Source organism: Humulus lupulus, chromosome 9 (assembly GCF_963169125.1).
Source record: "Humulus lupulus chromosome 9, drHumLupu1.1, whole genome shotgun sequence".
In the NCBI taxonomy this organism is placed as follows: Eukaryota; Viridiplantae; Streptophyta; class Magnoliopsida; order Rosales; family Cannabaceae; genus Humulus; species Humulus lupulus.
In genome coordinates this window covers 178,046,996-178,062,082 of record NC_084801.1, presented here as the reverse complement: position 1 = coordinate 178,062,082, position 15,087 = coordinate 178,046,996, and the positions used below count along the sequence as shown (strand labels likewise).

At 38.7% G+C, this 15,087-nt stretch overlaps 2 protein-coding genes and 1 non-coding gene across 3 annotated transcripts; all 3 read right to left on the bottom strand.

The window, feature by feature from the left end:
- Positions 1–5,076: 5,076 nt before the first annotated feature.
- LOC133801313 (PRA1 family protein A1-like) lies at positions 5,077–9,049 on the bottom strand. The gene is made up of 8 exons (XM_062239482.1): positions 8,716–9,049; positions 8,235–8,275; positions 8,063–8,141; positions 7,739–7,825; positions 7,561–7,649; positions 7,355–7,426; positions 7,123–7,247; positions 5,077–5,520 (listed from the first exon to the last, which is right to left on the bottom strand). Exons 1-7 carry the CDS (start codon positions 8,871–8,873, stop codon positions 7,144–7,146), a joined length of 630 nt encoding a protein of 209 aa, XP_062095466.1. The 5' UTR covers positions 8,874–9,049; the 3' UTR covers positions 5,077–5,520; positions 7,123–7,143.
- Positions 9,050–9,107: 58 nt separating this feature from the next.
- On the bottom strand, positions 9,108–9,181 carry TRNAV-CAC (transfer RNA valine (anticodon CAC)). The gene has a single exon. It is a non-coding gene; the product is annotated as a tRNA-Val (tRNA).
- Positions 9,182–11,110: 1,929 nt separating this feature from the next.
- Positions 11,111–11,563, bottom strand: LOC133800361 (uncharacterized mitochondrial protein AtMg00810-like). Its single transcript, XM_062238320.1, has one exon. The coding sequence runs from the start codon at positions 11,561–11,563 to the stop codon at positions 11,111–11,113; it is 453 nt and encodes a 150-aa protein (XP_062094304.1).
- Between the last annotated feature and the right edge of the window lie 3,524 nt (positions 11,564–15,087).

Genomic DNA, 15,087 nt, shown 5'->3' with positions numbered 1-15,087 from the left:
CTAAAATTAAACAACACTTAAAAGGCGAGCTAAGGTCAGGGTTCACTTACGAGGACGGTTGAAGTAGTGGTGCTCACAGTTCCGGAACCTAGTTGACATGAAGAACTGGTCCTTGAAGTCATTTGGATGGCTTGGCAGCTCGATGACCGCCGCCGTATTAGGAAAGCGGGTTAAATAGTAAAACCCGTCACCTCGCCCCCGCTGATCCGGGCTGGCTTTGAGGCAAAAGAAATATAAAATATCAGCAGGAGTAGGGACCTCCCACTCCTGCTTCTTGAACAAGTACCTCAACCCTGCCAGCAGACGGTAGGAGTTGGGGGGGAGCTGAAAAGGGGCCAACCCCACGTAGTTCAGGAAGTCAGCGAAGTACTGATCCGGGGGGAGGAAGGCCCCTGCCTTGAAGTGTTCACCACTCCAGGCCGCAAACGATTCGTCTAGCGGCGTGCAGCTCCGCTCGCCCTCCGCAGCAGGTCAGGCTATGACTGAGGCTTTCCCCAGTGGGATCTTGTGGGTGAGGAAAAGTTTGTTGATCTTCACCTGATCGGTCACCTTTGAGACGATTCTCTCCGCCTCAAAGAATGCATCGGGGGCCACCTCGACTTGTTTCTCCACGGCCGGCCCAAAGTGGGGGATCGGCGAGCTGGGTATCACCGCCTTTCCCTTCTCCTGCCGGGAGGTCGAGCTTCCAACGTTCTTCTGAGGGAGGTTCTTTTTTGGAGCCATCTGGTCGCCTAGTGAACACAAGAAAACATTTTAGAAAAGGCGACCCAAGCGAGAGGAAGAATAATTATTATTTACACGAGCTGAGGAAAGCCTAGCTCGTGGGAAGTGGAACCACGCGATTCAGTGAACACGCGCGTATGCTCCCAACAGATCCCAGATTACTCGGAATTCGCGTGTCAGGAGGTTCAGAGTGAAATTTGCCTTGGGAGGAAAGTTTCAGTAGGCAGGAATTGCAAAACCGCCCATGAGGCGTGTTCCCTAAGCTACCCGGTTTTGCACCCAAAATTCCCCAAAACTCCTACCCAGAAAATGTCCCAGAAAAAGCATCCTGAAACCCAGACTCTAAGGCGATTTCCTACAACCAATATGTCCTAGCCTAAAGAGGGCTGTCACCCTCCTTATTCACGCAACCTAAAAAACCCTTGCATGCGGCTACAGTAAATTTTTTTACCTAAGCTACCGTAGCATGTGTTTCAAAATGAACAGGGTCAAGAAACTTACAGTATATGGCTGGAAGGTCGAAGAGAATGCTGCGTTGATAGGAGCTTCGTCGGTGAGATAGCTTCCAAAGCTTCGGAGAAACCCGTGCGCCTAAGCTTCTTGAACAATGAGAATGGCAGCAGCGAAGGCGAGGGTTTCGTTTTTCTGAAAGTTAGAGAGGGAAGAATGAGAGAAATTTGGGAAATTTTGAATGAAGGGGTGGCCCGTGCGTAGGGTGGCCACCCCCTTTTTATATATATGTGAAGTATCACGTGTAGAAGGCTCTTGGATGACCCTAGTGAGGGATCCGAGGCCTTCCACTCGAAATAGGAAACGATGGCTGGGCTTAGGCTAGGCCATTAAATGCGATTCTCGTAAAACGTACCGTCACCACCCATGGCGTTCCACGTATCAAACGCCTGCACAAAAAGTGGAATGCGAAGGATTGTGGGGAAGTCTAAAAGCCCCTACTGTGGTTTTCTATATATGACGTCATATACCACGAGCAGGAGCTTGGGGGGCAGATGTACGCCCTGGTTTTCCCACGGGCTGATTAGCAGGTCGAGCCTCGGACTAATCAAGGTTAGTCCGTAAACTTCCCCAGGTCGGAGATCCTGTTTTCCAGGTCGAACCCCCTTAGCTCGAGGTATCCTCAAGTACTCGCCAAGGCTGCCCAAGACTGGGAGAAGGAATCCTTGAGGCCGAAGGTCGGGTCAGGGAAGCAGCTCGTGCCACGAGCTCCTCCTCCTAAGATCTCTGACCCTTTGTAAAGTCAACACACGCAAGATAAACGTGCCTATATCTGACATCATGTGTCTGATATCTCCCTGACTTCTCGGACACGCAGCAGGAACGTGCATATTCAGACACCCACGGCTGGGTTGGGCCGTGCGGCCCATTATCTCCATATCTATCGATTTGACCATACTCATGTGTCAGGTTTAGGAATTAATCATGAATGTCACAGAGTTGATATGACAAATAAGAAGGTCACGGGATGACCTCCTTACCAACTTCTAGGTGCCTTCTCCTATAAATATGGAGACCCTGGGAGTTGATAAGGGTTGGAAAAAATAATCTCAGAAGAGATATACACTTTGTAATCACAAACCCAGAACATATCAATAATATTGATTAGTGGAGTAGAAGGATTTTAACCTTTGAACCACTTAAAAACGTGTCTTGAGTCACCTAGTTCATTCTCTAAGATTTCATCTGTGACGGTTCTACTTTCAGCACTAATCCCTTTCTCTTCTTCTCTTAATTACCTGTTGCCGAAGAACCGCGTCAACAATGATCATTTTACATTGTTGATTATTTAAATTTTCATTTTTTATAATTTGTTATTTATTTAGTACCGTATGACTTTAATATAGTGGTATATGTATATTAATTTTGTTTAATTAGTTTTTATTTTAATGACATTGTTTTTTTAAGTTTTTTATAGGTTGTTGGTATATTATTTTCCAACTAGTGTATATGTTTTTTGTGGTTAAGTATATTATTTTTTTATGATATTTAGTTTCTATCTTATTATACATAATGATTGTATATAATTTTGTATCATGGTATATACATTTTAATGGTAGTATATAATTTTGTTAGCATAGTATATACATTTTTAAGTAATAATTTTGTAAGTTTTGTTAGTATATTATTTTTCAACTCAGTATATGTATTTTGTGGTATGATATATCATTCAACAATACATAAAAAATAAAAACAAAATAACTTTAAAATAAAAACTAATTAAACAAAACTAATATACATATACCATAATATAAAATATTATAATAAAATAGTAATTTGTTAAACGACATATTTGGTAATATATAATATTACAAAGATTGTTAAGCTATTTTACTATAAAATTAAAACACATGCATATTTACTTACTTTCACAAAAAATAATTGGTTTAATTATCTATTTTAATACAAAAATAATGCAGTATACTAGTATTTTGATTAAATAAATATATAAAGAAGAAATTTTTTATTTAATTTGTAATTATACAAAAACAAATTTTAAAAAATAAATAAAGAGCTATGCAGGGTAATGGCATTCTTTAGGTAATTTGAGAGAGAAACATTCCACATTATTTTATATAGACCTCATCAAGTTATTTATTTTATAATTTTATTAAACATATCAATGAAAATCATTGCACGGAAATAATACCTTATGTAAATATCCCACAATAGAAATATAACTAAAGTATTTTCACTTATAGTTCTTTTGGGTGTATCTTTTTTACAAATTTTGCTGTCAAAACTTCCAGAGTATTTCTTTCCTATAAATATATATATCTGTACCTCTATGAACAATTAAAGTATGCTGATGCAAGTTGAGAAGTGAGAACTACCTTTCTTTTTTCTTTCTTTCTTTTTTCTTTTTTATAAATAAATAAAGAAGCACATGCTTAATGGTTAAAAAGGAAGGAAAAAGAAAAGTTAATGATCAACATCCCTATTCTCTTAATTTATTCAGTGATTTTTTCCTTTGATGTAATAGTAATATCCAAATTAAATAATCTAAAAAGATAATACACAAAGGTTCCATATGGGTTTTATTCCCCGTAGTACCTTTTAAAAGCTCGTGGGTGGATCTTAATCCTGATCTGATCTCTTCAATTATAAAAAGACATACTTTAGTTTTATTTTGAGTTCTACTTGTATAAGTAAAAAAGTTAATTTTTTTTCAAAGTTGTCCAGCTATTACTTACTTTTCTTATATTTTAGCCCAACCGCGGAAATGGGGGAGCCCCGACGCTTTACGCATTCCCAGCAGCAAATATAGCCTTGTCTAGTTTTGCCTGGTCGAGTATGTCCATGTGCCCTACGTCCAAAGAATTACTTTTCTTTTCTTCTATGTTGTTTAGGAATGAAAATTTTGTTATGAGAAAATTACTATTTTATTTATAAATAAAAATACAGAGATTGAAAAATCACAAAAAAAAAACAAAGCTAAAAAGATTTTGACTAATAAGTGGCTTAAATTCAAATTACAGATTTTAGTCACAATAATTATACTTGTGCTGATGCGATGTTTAGTACCATTATAAAAATTAATGAAAATTTTTAAAAATCTCTTCTCAGACATAATACAAGACTAATTTGGAGTAAAAAAAAACTGCTTTTATGATGAGGTTCCCAAAAATTGTTTACTAAACTTTTACATAATGCATTATTCTAATTTGATGCCACGAAACGCTCACCCTGATGCGAACGTTTTTCAAACTATCAGATCTTGTCAACAACTACAGCTAATGATTGATTACGAGATAATTGTCCTATAAAAAAGGATGAAATTAATATTATAAAAGCCCCCACAACCACAAAGTAATAAAATATCCCATAGAAAGCAAAATCGAGATACGTCATTCCGAAAGCCAATAATTAAACGAGAAAGAAACTACGAGATTTGAAGTACAAGCTAAACTGTTCTCAACCATGAAAAAAGCCGCTTTTACAAATAAACAATAAAGAACAAGCCTTGCGTGGCTTTAGATGGTTGTGATAACAATATAAAAATGACAGAGCTCTTCATTCACAAGGAATTATCAGAAAAAGAAACTTAAACTGGCTAATAATTTCCATAGCATACGGCTAAAAAAATTCCCAGTCCAATAGCTAAAGCCTAAAAAAACAGCTAAGCTTACAGAGGCTGTGCCCACAATCTAGATGAGTTTAAAGCTTTAGAAAATTATAGATGAAAAGAGAAAATAAGAAAGCTAAACAAAATCCCCAATTATCCGAACAAAATCAAGCATTACTCATTAAAACAATGAATCTTGAATGAAAGCATTATCAGCCCAAAAAAAAAAAAATAGGCTTGATGAGGTAAGAAGCATTATAATTCTAACATAGACCAAATAACTCTCAAACTATTAAATCGCTCTGAAAACCATTTATTAGAATAGTACACATCACAGCATCACTCGACGCTAGCAAGTGAACTAGTAGCCTCTCTAATAGGAGCAACGGAGTTCTATGAAAACCGGAGAAGGGTATGAAGAGCAATACACTAATGTTCTAAAGTTGTTAGCAACTACTACTTGCATATAAAAATTCTCCAATATTTTTCTGACGAATATGGAAAATAAATAGTGAGCAATTTGATTTACAGAAAAAGAAAGGGAAAAAAACATTCATTACAATTTACAACCCTTTTGGGATCAAGAAAGATTGGCAACCGTCTTCACCTGAGAATTCTATCCAGCCAAATGAAATCACTTTGTACCCAGCAACAACAATAACAGCAGTTTAGCCCAAATTCAGAATAGCAACTTGTATGAGTGATAATTGACACTAAATTCCCTGCAAAGCAAAATTCAGAAATATCAAAACAAATATGCCAACAAGCAATGCTACATCCATGCAGCAAATTACTAAAGATTGGCTTGATTAGTGGAGGGATCAACTTATAAAACCGATCACAAAAAAACTGAGCAGAGCACTAAATTTCAATGTATATGCCCCAAAACACAACACACAAACATTGTGTGTATATATATATATATATATTTATCAAAAAAAATAAAAATAAAAACTTGTCAACATGAAATGTAGCCACCAAGTCATGTTTTTGATCTGACTAACAAGAAATGCAGTTACAAAACTCATTCACATCATATCAATCAGATATATTTAATATATAACCAACACTTAAAACGGCGATAACCTGGTTTGATACCACAGGAAAAACTAAAAGCATTTTCTTTATTAGGTGAGCTCAAGCAGAATAGGAATGATAAATTTAAAAATATATCACTAAAGGAATGATAAAAATTTAGAAATTTTAAATTATTAAAATCATATTTCTTTCTGCTTTAGGTCGAACTTGAATTCCGCAATTAAAGCCCATATAAATCATAGATAAGTAATCCAAAAACATATAAACATCTAAATCAGAGTCTCAACTCTTAATGAAGAAGTAGCATCAGCAAACTTTTACAGTGTAGTCACATTCTTCCCACATACAACACATATTACGATGTAATCACATTCTTCCCATAAGGCCTTCGAACACACTTTGGTTAGTGAACAAAGTACATGAAAAGACAAACCACATAAATACGGATCAAGATCCAAGCTTTTGATCTAGTGAAAATCATGGAGTTTTGGAAAGAAAAAAAAAAAGAGGTAGCAGGAGTGGTAGCAATTAGGAAAGTACCAGGGCCAACAGCTGAAACAATTAAATCAGAAGGAGATGGTTTACAATAGGCATGGAAAGAGATTGGTCGCTGTAAGAAGTTTGGGGAGTATAAATTGTAGGCAGACATGGTTGACAATCCATTAACACTATGTACAGCATTTTGAACAACAACGGGTTTACGAAAAGTAGTGTAATCCGGGAGTTTAAGGTAGTAATCTCATTAGATGTATGGAGAATTGGTGGACAAAAAGGGTAATAACACTTGTTATATTTTTTAGATTCGTTTTGCATTATGCAGTATAGGGATTAATAATAAATTTATATTATTAAGATTATTAGTTACCATTATTTATTATTATGGTTTATTTAATTTTTGAGTGACTATGATTTAATAGTGTTAAACTATTAGAATATATATTTATTTCTGAATAACAAACACGAAACCAAGCTAAAAAAATATATTATATATTTATATAACTGGTGTGTGTAAGGTAGAAAATAACTTTTAAAACACCTATTGAAATTGGCATCATTTAAGTGGTAAGTAGATTACTGCCATGGTTCTCATTATATAACTATATTTCCTCAATTGAGATGCAAAATCTTATGTTTGTAATTCGGTTAAGTTGTCCCTGGGAAACCCTATGCATGATAGTGTGTCCAATAAAAAATTCTAGCCTTTCAACTGCTCAAAATTAAGTGGAGATGGATATATGATATATTAAGATAAAAACATAATTCCATGTCAAGGTTAGTTTACTCACGTTGTAGAAACTCTAGATAATCTACAGCTCACTGTAGTTGCGCCAAACTGCACGGAATTCCTCACGAAATGTGTTCAGACGTGCTTTCAAGTTTGGTGTTCTAACGCTTGCATGTAGTATGGTGGCTGAGGGTGGAAGGACAAAGAACAGGCAACAAATTAGGATATATATATACATATATATAATTTATAACATGGAAAAAAAGATGAACAGAATTTTTTGAGCAACATACCGAGAAGTCCAATAGCAAGTGCCCAAAGAACAGTCAATAAACCAGCAGAAACAAACCATAGAATGAAACTCACTGTCAAAAGAAAAATGGTTATATGCTTAGTAAACAACAAACACACATACTAGCTTCTAACTCTATTAGACTACCGAAAGCTACTCAAGGAATTGTCATAGAGGAGAGATGGAATTGTTTCCAAGCATCAGTACCAGAAGAAAATAGCAAAACAAACACCCAGCGAGGCCGACCACATATGTGTATTGCTCTTTTCGCTGATGGACGTCCACGAATAACGGGCCTGGAAATGACATAAAACAACAAGATAAACAACAATTTTCGACTCAACCAAGCTGCCAAGAAGGCAAGAACAATAGTGAACAGACTTACGTAAGAGGAGGCCTCATCTTTGCCGCTAAATGTGGAGAGAACTGTCTCACCGTTCTTGTTACCTTCTCACTAAAAGTACCTGCAAAGCTGTACCAATAATCTTTAATATAGAACAAGAGAATGGCTCCAAAGTATAAAAGGTTAATATTAAAAAAAAAAAGGCAATCTCTAAAACTGGATGCTATCGACTTGATCACATGGTCAAATTGCACAAGAAAAAGTAAAATGATTGATCAATGGGGACGACAAAAAATCAAAACAGCCCATAAACACAAAGTAGAGATGAAATTCCATACAAGCACAGAAGAAGTAAAAGAGGGTTACCTGTCATTCAGAAAAGCAATGCTAAGAGCTGTAAGGAAAGCAGCCAGAAGAGACACTGGCCTCCGAATAAATCCCAACCCTGCAGTTGAAGGTGCATGTATAAGATATATAGGGTATGCACACATATTGATACTCAAAGAAATCAAATATAGATCAGTTCGCTTAAACTTACCAAGAATAAAAATGATCAAAATGAAGTAGTTGGTTCGGTAACTGCATAACCAAATATAACAAATCAATCACAAGTATAAGAAGAAATATACAAATATAAACAATAAAACCGAATTTTTCTACTACAATTTTCTTCGGACAGTTCAGAGCTTGATGGAATATATTGAAAATTCATTATGAGAAGCTAATGAAAAATAACAATATTCATCCAAACAACATAGCTGAACACCGCTTTCATGCAGCTAAGACAAAAAAATGTCGAATCCAAATTGCAGTCGGCGATGTAATCCAAACATCAGGTAACATCTTAGGGTTTATAGAGATTTTTCTTTGGACTCCAATTCATAGTAAAAGAAGCAAAAAAGCAATGAATCATCAAAACCAAATCATTCAGATTCGCAAGAAATCGACACAAGAGAACAATTCAAATAAAGCAAAGAATTGAAGAGTGGAATGAATCGCGATCGCAATCGTAATCGTACTAGTAAAGATTGCATTTGAGGCGGCTACTCCACTTGGCGTATGATCTAGGAAAAGTGAATCGGGAGAAGAATTCCGATAGGGGACGCGGCGGGGATGACCAATCGACCTCACGGAGGGCGTCGACAAGATCCTCGGCCGTGACGTTGCTCCAATCCATGGCAGTGACGTTGCTTCGTGAAAGTTCTAGAAGGAGTACGGACGATTTGGGGTTCGAAGAAAGTACAGAAAAAAAAAAGAAAAGTTGAGAGAGAGAGAGAGAATTGTGATCTGTTTTTGGTATTTCTGCAAATTGAGAATTGGAATAATGGAGAAATGAAAATGAGTTTACCGAGGAAAGAAGGATACTAACGAGTAACGAAGTCGTTAAAGAATAAAAAGGAAAATGAAAAAATGTCTGAGCCCGGGTTCGAACCGGGGACCTCTAGTGTGTGAGACTAGCGTGATAACCAACTACACCACCCAGACAGGATGTGACATAATTATAATATCTTATATAAATAAATAATATAATTTTTTTTTTTTGTAGCAAAGAGTGGAAGTGGAATTTTTTAAATTAAACCAGTAATTTCATTAATGAGAAACACACACAAGACAATACGTTTGTTCAAAAAACTATAGTGGCAAATCAATACCCAAAGAGCGAGCAATAACAATAACAGTAACTGATGCCAACCAGGCCAATATAACACCAATTTGGTTGGTAGTCAACAACGAAAGTCATACCATCCAAGATAGTAGTAATGCTTAGAAGCTCTTTTTGATTATATGTTTGGGTATTTAATAGAAAAGTGTTTATTATTTTTATAAGTCATTCCTATGGAATCTAGAAATCTAAATGTAATTTTTAAGAAACAAAAGTCAAGAGTGGGAACCGGAGCCCAACGTCGGCCCTAGGCACAGGCGGGCTAGGCCTCTGCCTAGGGCCCCCAAATAAAAAGACTATTTTTTTTTTTAAATGCCACTAGTTTCTATACAAAATGCCCCAATTTTGAAAAATATTAACTTATATATAATTTTTTATAAAAAAATATCACATTTTATATTGAGCTTCCTAAATTTCAGAATCGACTCTATCAGAACCAACCAAAGCTTTGGTTGGATAAACTTTGGCCCTTATTGCGAGGGCTTTGACTTTTAACTTTTGCTTTTATAAAAGCTATTTTGCCAAAAGCACCTCCTATTAACTTGTTTAGGAATAACTTCCAAGTATAATAATTGATTTACATTATTAAATCCAAATATATATCATAAGTATTTTTATAACTAAATAACAAACGAAGTACTTTTAGGAAGATTTGTCGACCAAGGTTTTTACTTTTGACTTTTGCTCTTCGAAAAATTATTTTGAAGGAAGCTACAAATATTAACTTATAAAAAAAAACTCTTTAAATAAAAAGTTAAATTGCCAGAAATCCTATAAAATATTAAAGAACTTTTAGATGTTAAAAGCCCCAAAAAGAAATTTTATAAGCCCTCCCAACCAGGACCTAAACCAAAAACAACATAACCAGAATCAAAAATAAAAATAATAAAAAGCATCCAAAATAAAGAAGGATGACCATAAAAGCAACATTCAAAATATCCTCCACTACCTTCAATCACCGTGATTATGTCAACTTGTTGACAGAAGCCATGATTCCATTGGAGACCACTAAAAGAAATCACAACTCTTAGTTCAATAATCCATATCCAAAGGTCAAGGAAAAAAAAGAGTCAAAACTCCATCTTGAGAAAACACCCCAGCTAGAAAGAGAGGCTAACATCGACAACTCTTGGGAAGAGAGGCCACCAATCTACTAAGAGAAAAATTGTAAACACTTGTAATGAATAAAGCTCAGCTCCTTGAAGAATGGAGGCTGAGATAACATTTTGTATTTATATTTAGTAGGGTAAACAATTACAAAGCTTCTAGAATACACTACAGTGAGATACAACTCATCATCAATATACAATGCACGGGTGACTACATAAGGATATTCTAACAGAAAGAATCCTAACAAATAGCTTTACAAATATATTCAAATAATGAGTTGTCAAAATAAACCAGCAGAAACGACTTGTAGCATTTCACAGCAAACGACACTGAGTTGGTTATTTTCATTGCTTAACACCTCCTCTCAAACTTTGTGAGGATTGAACCACACCAAGTTTATCTACTAAGAATTGAAATTGTGAGTGTGATAGACTTCTAGTGAGGCAATCTGCAACTTGGTCATGTGAGGGTATATATCTGATTTCTAAAGTTTTCCCAAGGACTTTGTCTCTAACAAAATGGACATCTAACTCGATGTGCTTTGTTCAGGCTTGATAGATAGGATTCAAGGCCAAGGCGCTTGCTCCCATGTTGTCACACCATGTGACTAGTATACTCAGTAATGGAAAGTTCTATTCATGTCAAAGAGCTTGAATCCATGAAATCTCGGCTGAGACTTGTGCTAATGCACGATACTTTGAGTCGGTGTTGGAGCGTGAAACAACTGCTTGTTTCTTTGATGACCATGAAACAAGTAAGTCTCCAAGATAAACACAATACCCTGCTATTGATCTTCTATCATCCAGGCAACATGACCAATTGACATCTGAGTATCGAGTCAAGGCAAGTTGATCACAGTGTTTGATGTGCAATCCATGGTGTGGAGTACCCTTCACATACCTCAGAATTATTTTGGCTATGTTCCAGTGGCATGTTGTAGGAGCTTTAAGAAATTGACTTAGTTTGTTGACTGCAAAACTAAGGTCAGACTGTGTATGAGTAAGGTATTGAAGACCACCAATTAGGCTTCTATAAACTATTGGATTCTCTAACAGTTCCCCATCTGAGATGGAAATCATTTTTCCAACTATCATTGGTGTTGGACACGGTTTCAAGTGAAGCATGTTGTTCTTTCTCAACAGTTCTACTACATATTTAGTTTGGTTCAAATACATACTAGTACGGCCTCGATAGACTTCCACTCCCAAGAAGTGGTGTAATGACCCAAGATCTCTCAACACAAACTCTAGGTTCAATTTAGTGATGAATTGTTTCAGTGTCTCCAAATTGTTGCCTATGACAATTATATCGTCAACGTAAATGAGTACCAAAATAATTAAAGTGTTTGTTTTGAAGAAGAATAGAGAGGAGTCAGCCTTAGAATTCATGAACTTCCAGCTGAGAAATGTTTCTTTTAGTCTATTGAACCAAGCACATGGTGCCTGTCGAAGATGTTGGTTTTTATTGATCAAATAAGAGATTATACGCAGCGGAACAACAATCAAATTGTTAATTTAATCCCATAAGATTTCTAGATCTACTTCTTCACATGCATATATATATTGAATCAAAGACATGAATTGAAAAATTACCTCAGGTCCTTCCTTGCTGCTATCTTTTTGTATGGCTAAATCCTTGAGATTTCATACCAAGATCTTCCAAAATGTTCTCAGCACACAAAGAACGAGTGTGGGCTCGCTATACAAACAATAGGCAAAAAAAACTGTTTATCAGATGTTCTCAACACATGAGATCTGATAAAGTTTGGACCTGGGTTTTGTGAAGAACAGTGACTTTTGTTTGTATCACTGTTCTCTTTCTTTGAGAGAGATTTCTAGATATTTTTCTATCCCTGAAAAGTTATTGTTTACCGAGATTTTCGGAAACTATATTAATAAAAAGTAAGCGAGATTAATGATATGGAATTTAGAAGATATAAACAAGATTTTTACGTGGTTGGGGTGTTAATGAGCCTTGGTCCACGAGACAGTTGTATTAGAGCTTAGACAATCTTTTACAATGGAGTTTCTCTCTATGTTTTAACAGAGTAACTGTATACAATCCAAACAGATCATTTCTCCAGTGCTTTGTCACCTGTATTTATAGGCTCACAGGAGCACTGGGCTTGGGTCGGGCATGACTCAGGCCCAACAAGGATATAAATACCCTTGGCTTCTCTAACGGAAGCCCAATACAAAGGATAAAAGTACAAAAGACTAAGAATGATCAAAGCCCACTAGGGCAGCCCAAAGGCCTATATTTGGCCCGACAAAATGGGGCTTTTATTCTGGGCATTCTGAGTTACGAGGCAGATTCATGGGACAAAATTATTCAGTGTAGTGGCAGCGCAGGTTTGAACCAGCGGCGTGCAATCCCGAGGTGGCCTTTTCCGCAAGTGAAAAGTGGGGACAACCTTCACGCGTTATGGGGCGGCTTCAGGGTCACGGATGCCTTTTCCTGCCAACCTGGAGGACTTAACCCGGGTTCGTTTACCTCTGTCCCTCTTCGTCTACCGTAGGCCCGGATCGTTACCAGGCTCCAGGACCGTTTGCATACACTTCGACCGTAACCCCAGATAGCTATACATCTCCCTGACGATCGTCCCGAATCATCTTTCCTAGACACCGTCTGAGTCTGGACCCACACTTGGGCCGTCGTTCCCGGTCATTCCCTACCAAGCGGGCCTGGGCTGGGCCCAAACCCAACTGCCCAGACAGTGGGCCTAGACCACCGTCCCGGGCTCAAGGCAGGAAATGGGGATAACATTTACCCCCCAAGCCTTCGCCTGGGTCTGCGAGGTGGAGGCTTGCCTTGCTCCCGGATACTCCACGGTTGCCTTCCCAGTTCCTGCTTAGAATCGTGGGTCCGTGGCAAGGGGCAATGACGCTGGGCACACGCGGAGCCTGGACCATTTACCAATGTCCGGGTCCATTTACTGAAGTCCCACTTCGTGGTGAGGGATACACATGTCGCCAAGCGACTGATGCAACGATGGCACTTGACCTCGAAAGGTCACCTAACCACCTCAAGGGTCACTAGGCCTAGGCTAGTGCGTCAGCACGAATTCCGAAGCGTCCCATCCGCATGGGGGTCCTTCATTAATGCTTCTGCGTTGAGGTGGACCGTAAGATGGGGCGACCTTTGAAATCCCCCCCTCCTGGGACGTTGGATTGAAATGGTGACGATCCAGCTCTCGAGTGCTCATTAATGTCCCTCCACGATCTTGGACCGTTCGATGGGGGATTTTTTATCCGCTGGATCAAAGACCAGGATTTTGGTCTCTATAAATACTCCTCAGACATTCATTTGAAACTTTTACACTCTCGAGCCATTTTAAGAACTGAGGATCTGTTTATGTCTGATCTCGCCGACGACATCTTTCACCGCCTGCTCACTCTGCGCTGCCGCCTTTTTCCAATAGTCCCAGTGTATGCACCTCCGCCTGAGCGCACGTCCTGGGCCTGTCCTATCGACGAGTTGTTGAACCGCCTTCACCAGTTCAAGAACGAGATTCTGTCGTCCTTACCGTCGGACAACCATCATCTTTCACAGCCAGCTATTCACAGTAAGTCTTTCTGTCTTTCTTCTTGGTAAATACATGAACGTAGGCTGTCTTTTTGTTCATATGCTTAGGCTGCTAGAACTTGCTTACGCTTAGGAATAGTGCTAGGAAGGCCGCCTGGTCCAAGTTGCTCCGGGTCCGGATGCTTCCTGGACAGACGGTGGAGCCTATTTAGCAGCCCATTTTTCGTTCCCGATCTGGGTCTCATGGTTCTCTGGTGAACCCGGACCTGATCTGGAGGGGACTCCAAGCAGTCCGTAGGAGGCCCTCCGTACCTTAACCGACTTTCTTGGGTTTTGGTATTGACTGTTTGGTTTCTTTTCTTTGCTCCTAGATCATCAGCCATGACGTCAGGTGTCACCCTTCATTCGGAGGAGGAAGTCAACAGGCCCCCCTTCGCCCTCCTCGGGTCCCGAACCCCCAAAGGCAACAGATGGGGGATGGATACGGTGCTGAACCTGTTTCGGAACTACCGGATGATGTATGTCCTGGAGAAGCGCCTGGGCATAGAGTCCACTCCCGGACTCTTCCACAACCGCCTGCCCAGGATAGAGGAGCGGGCGTATACTTCCGTGGAAGGGTTCGGGGCCTGGAGCGCTGGCCAAATCAGTGCGGGTGCCACACTCCCGCTTCACGACTACTTAATGTGGTTCCTAACATACGTGGGAATCGCACCCTTCTAGCTTCTGCCTCAAGCCTACCGACTGCTTGCGGAATGGCGTGTCTTCTGCACCGCGAAGGAGATCACGGAGTCGACCCCTGCGGAGATCTTTTACTTCTACAAGATGGAACCACAGGTCAATGCCAAGGACAAGACCTTGGATGACTTCTATAGGCTGAAGCTGCGAGGTAGCTACCCCGCTCCCACAAGCTCCTGGAAGCATCCCCCAGACGTCCGGCATTATTGGTTCATGACGTCCGGGTTCCTCGTGGAGAAGAACCCCATGCTGCTGCTGGACTTACAGCGAGTGGGTAAGTGCTTCCCCGACCCTTAGCTGGTTGGTTTTTCTTTTTCTTTTCCTCTTTCCTTTTTTTTTTTTGTTTCTCAACGTGTTA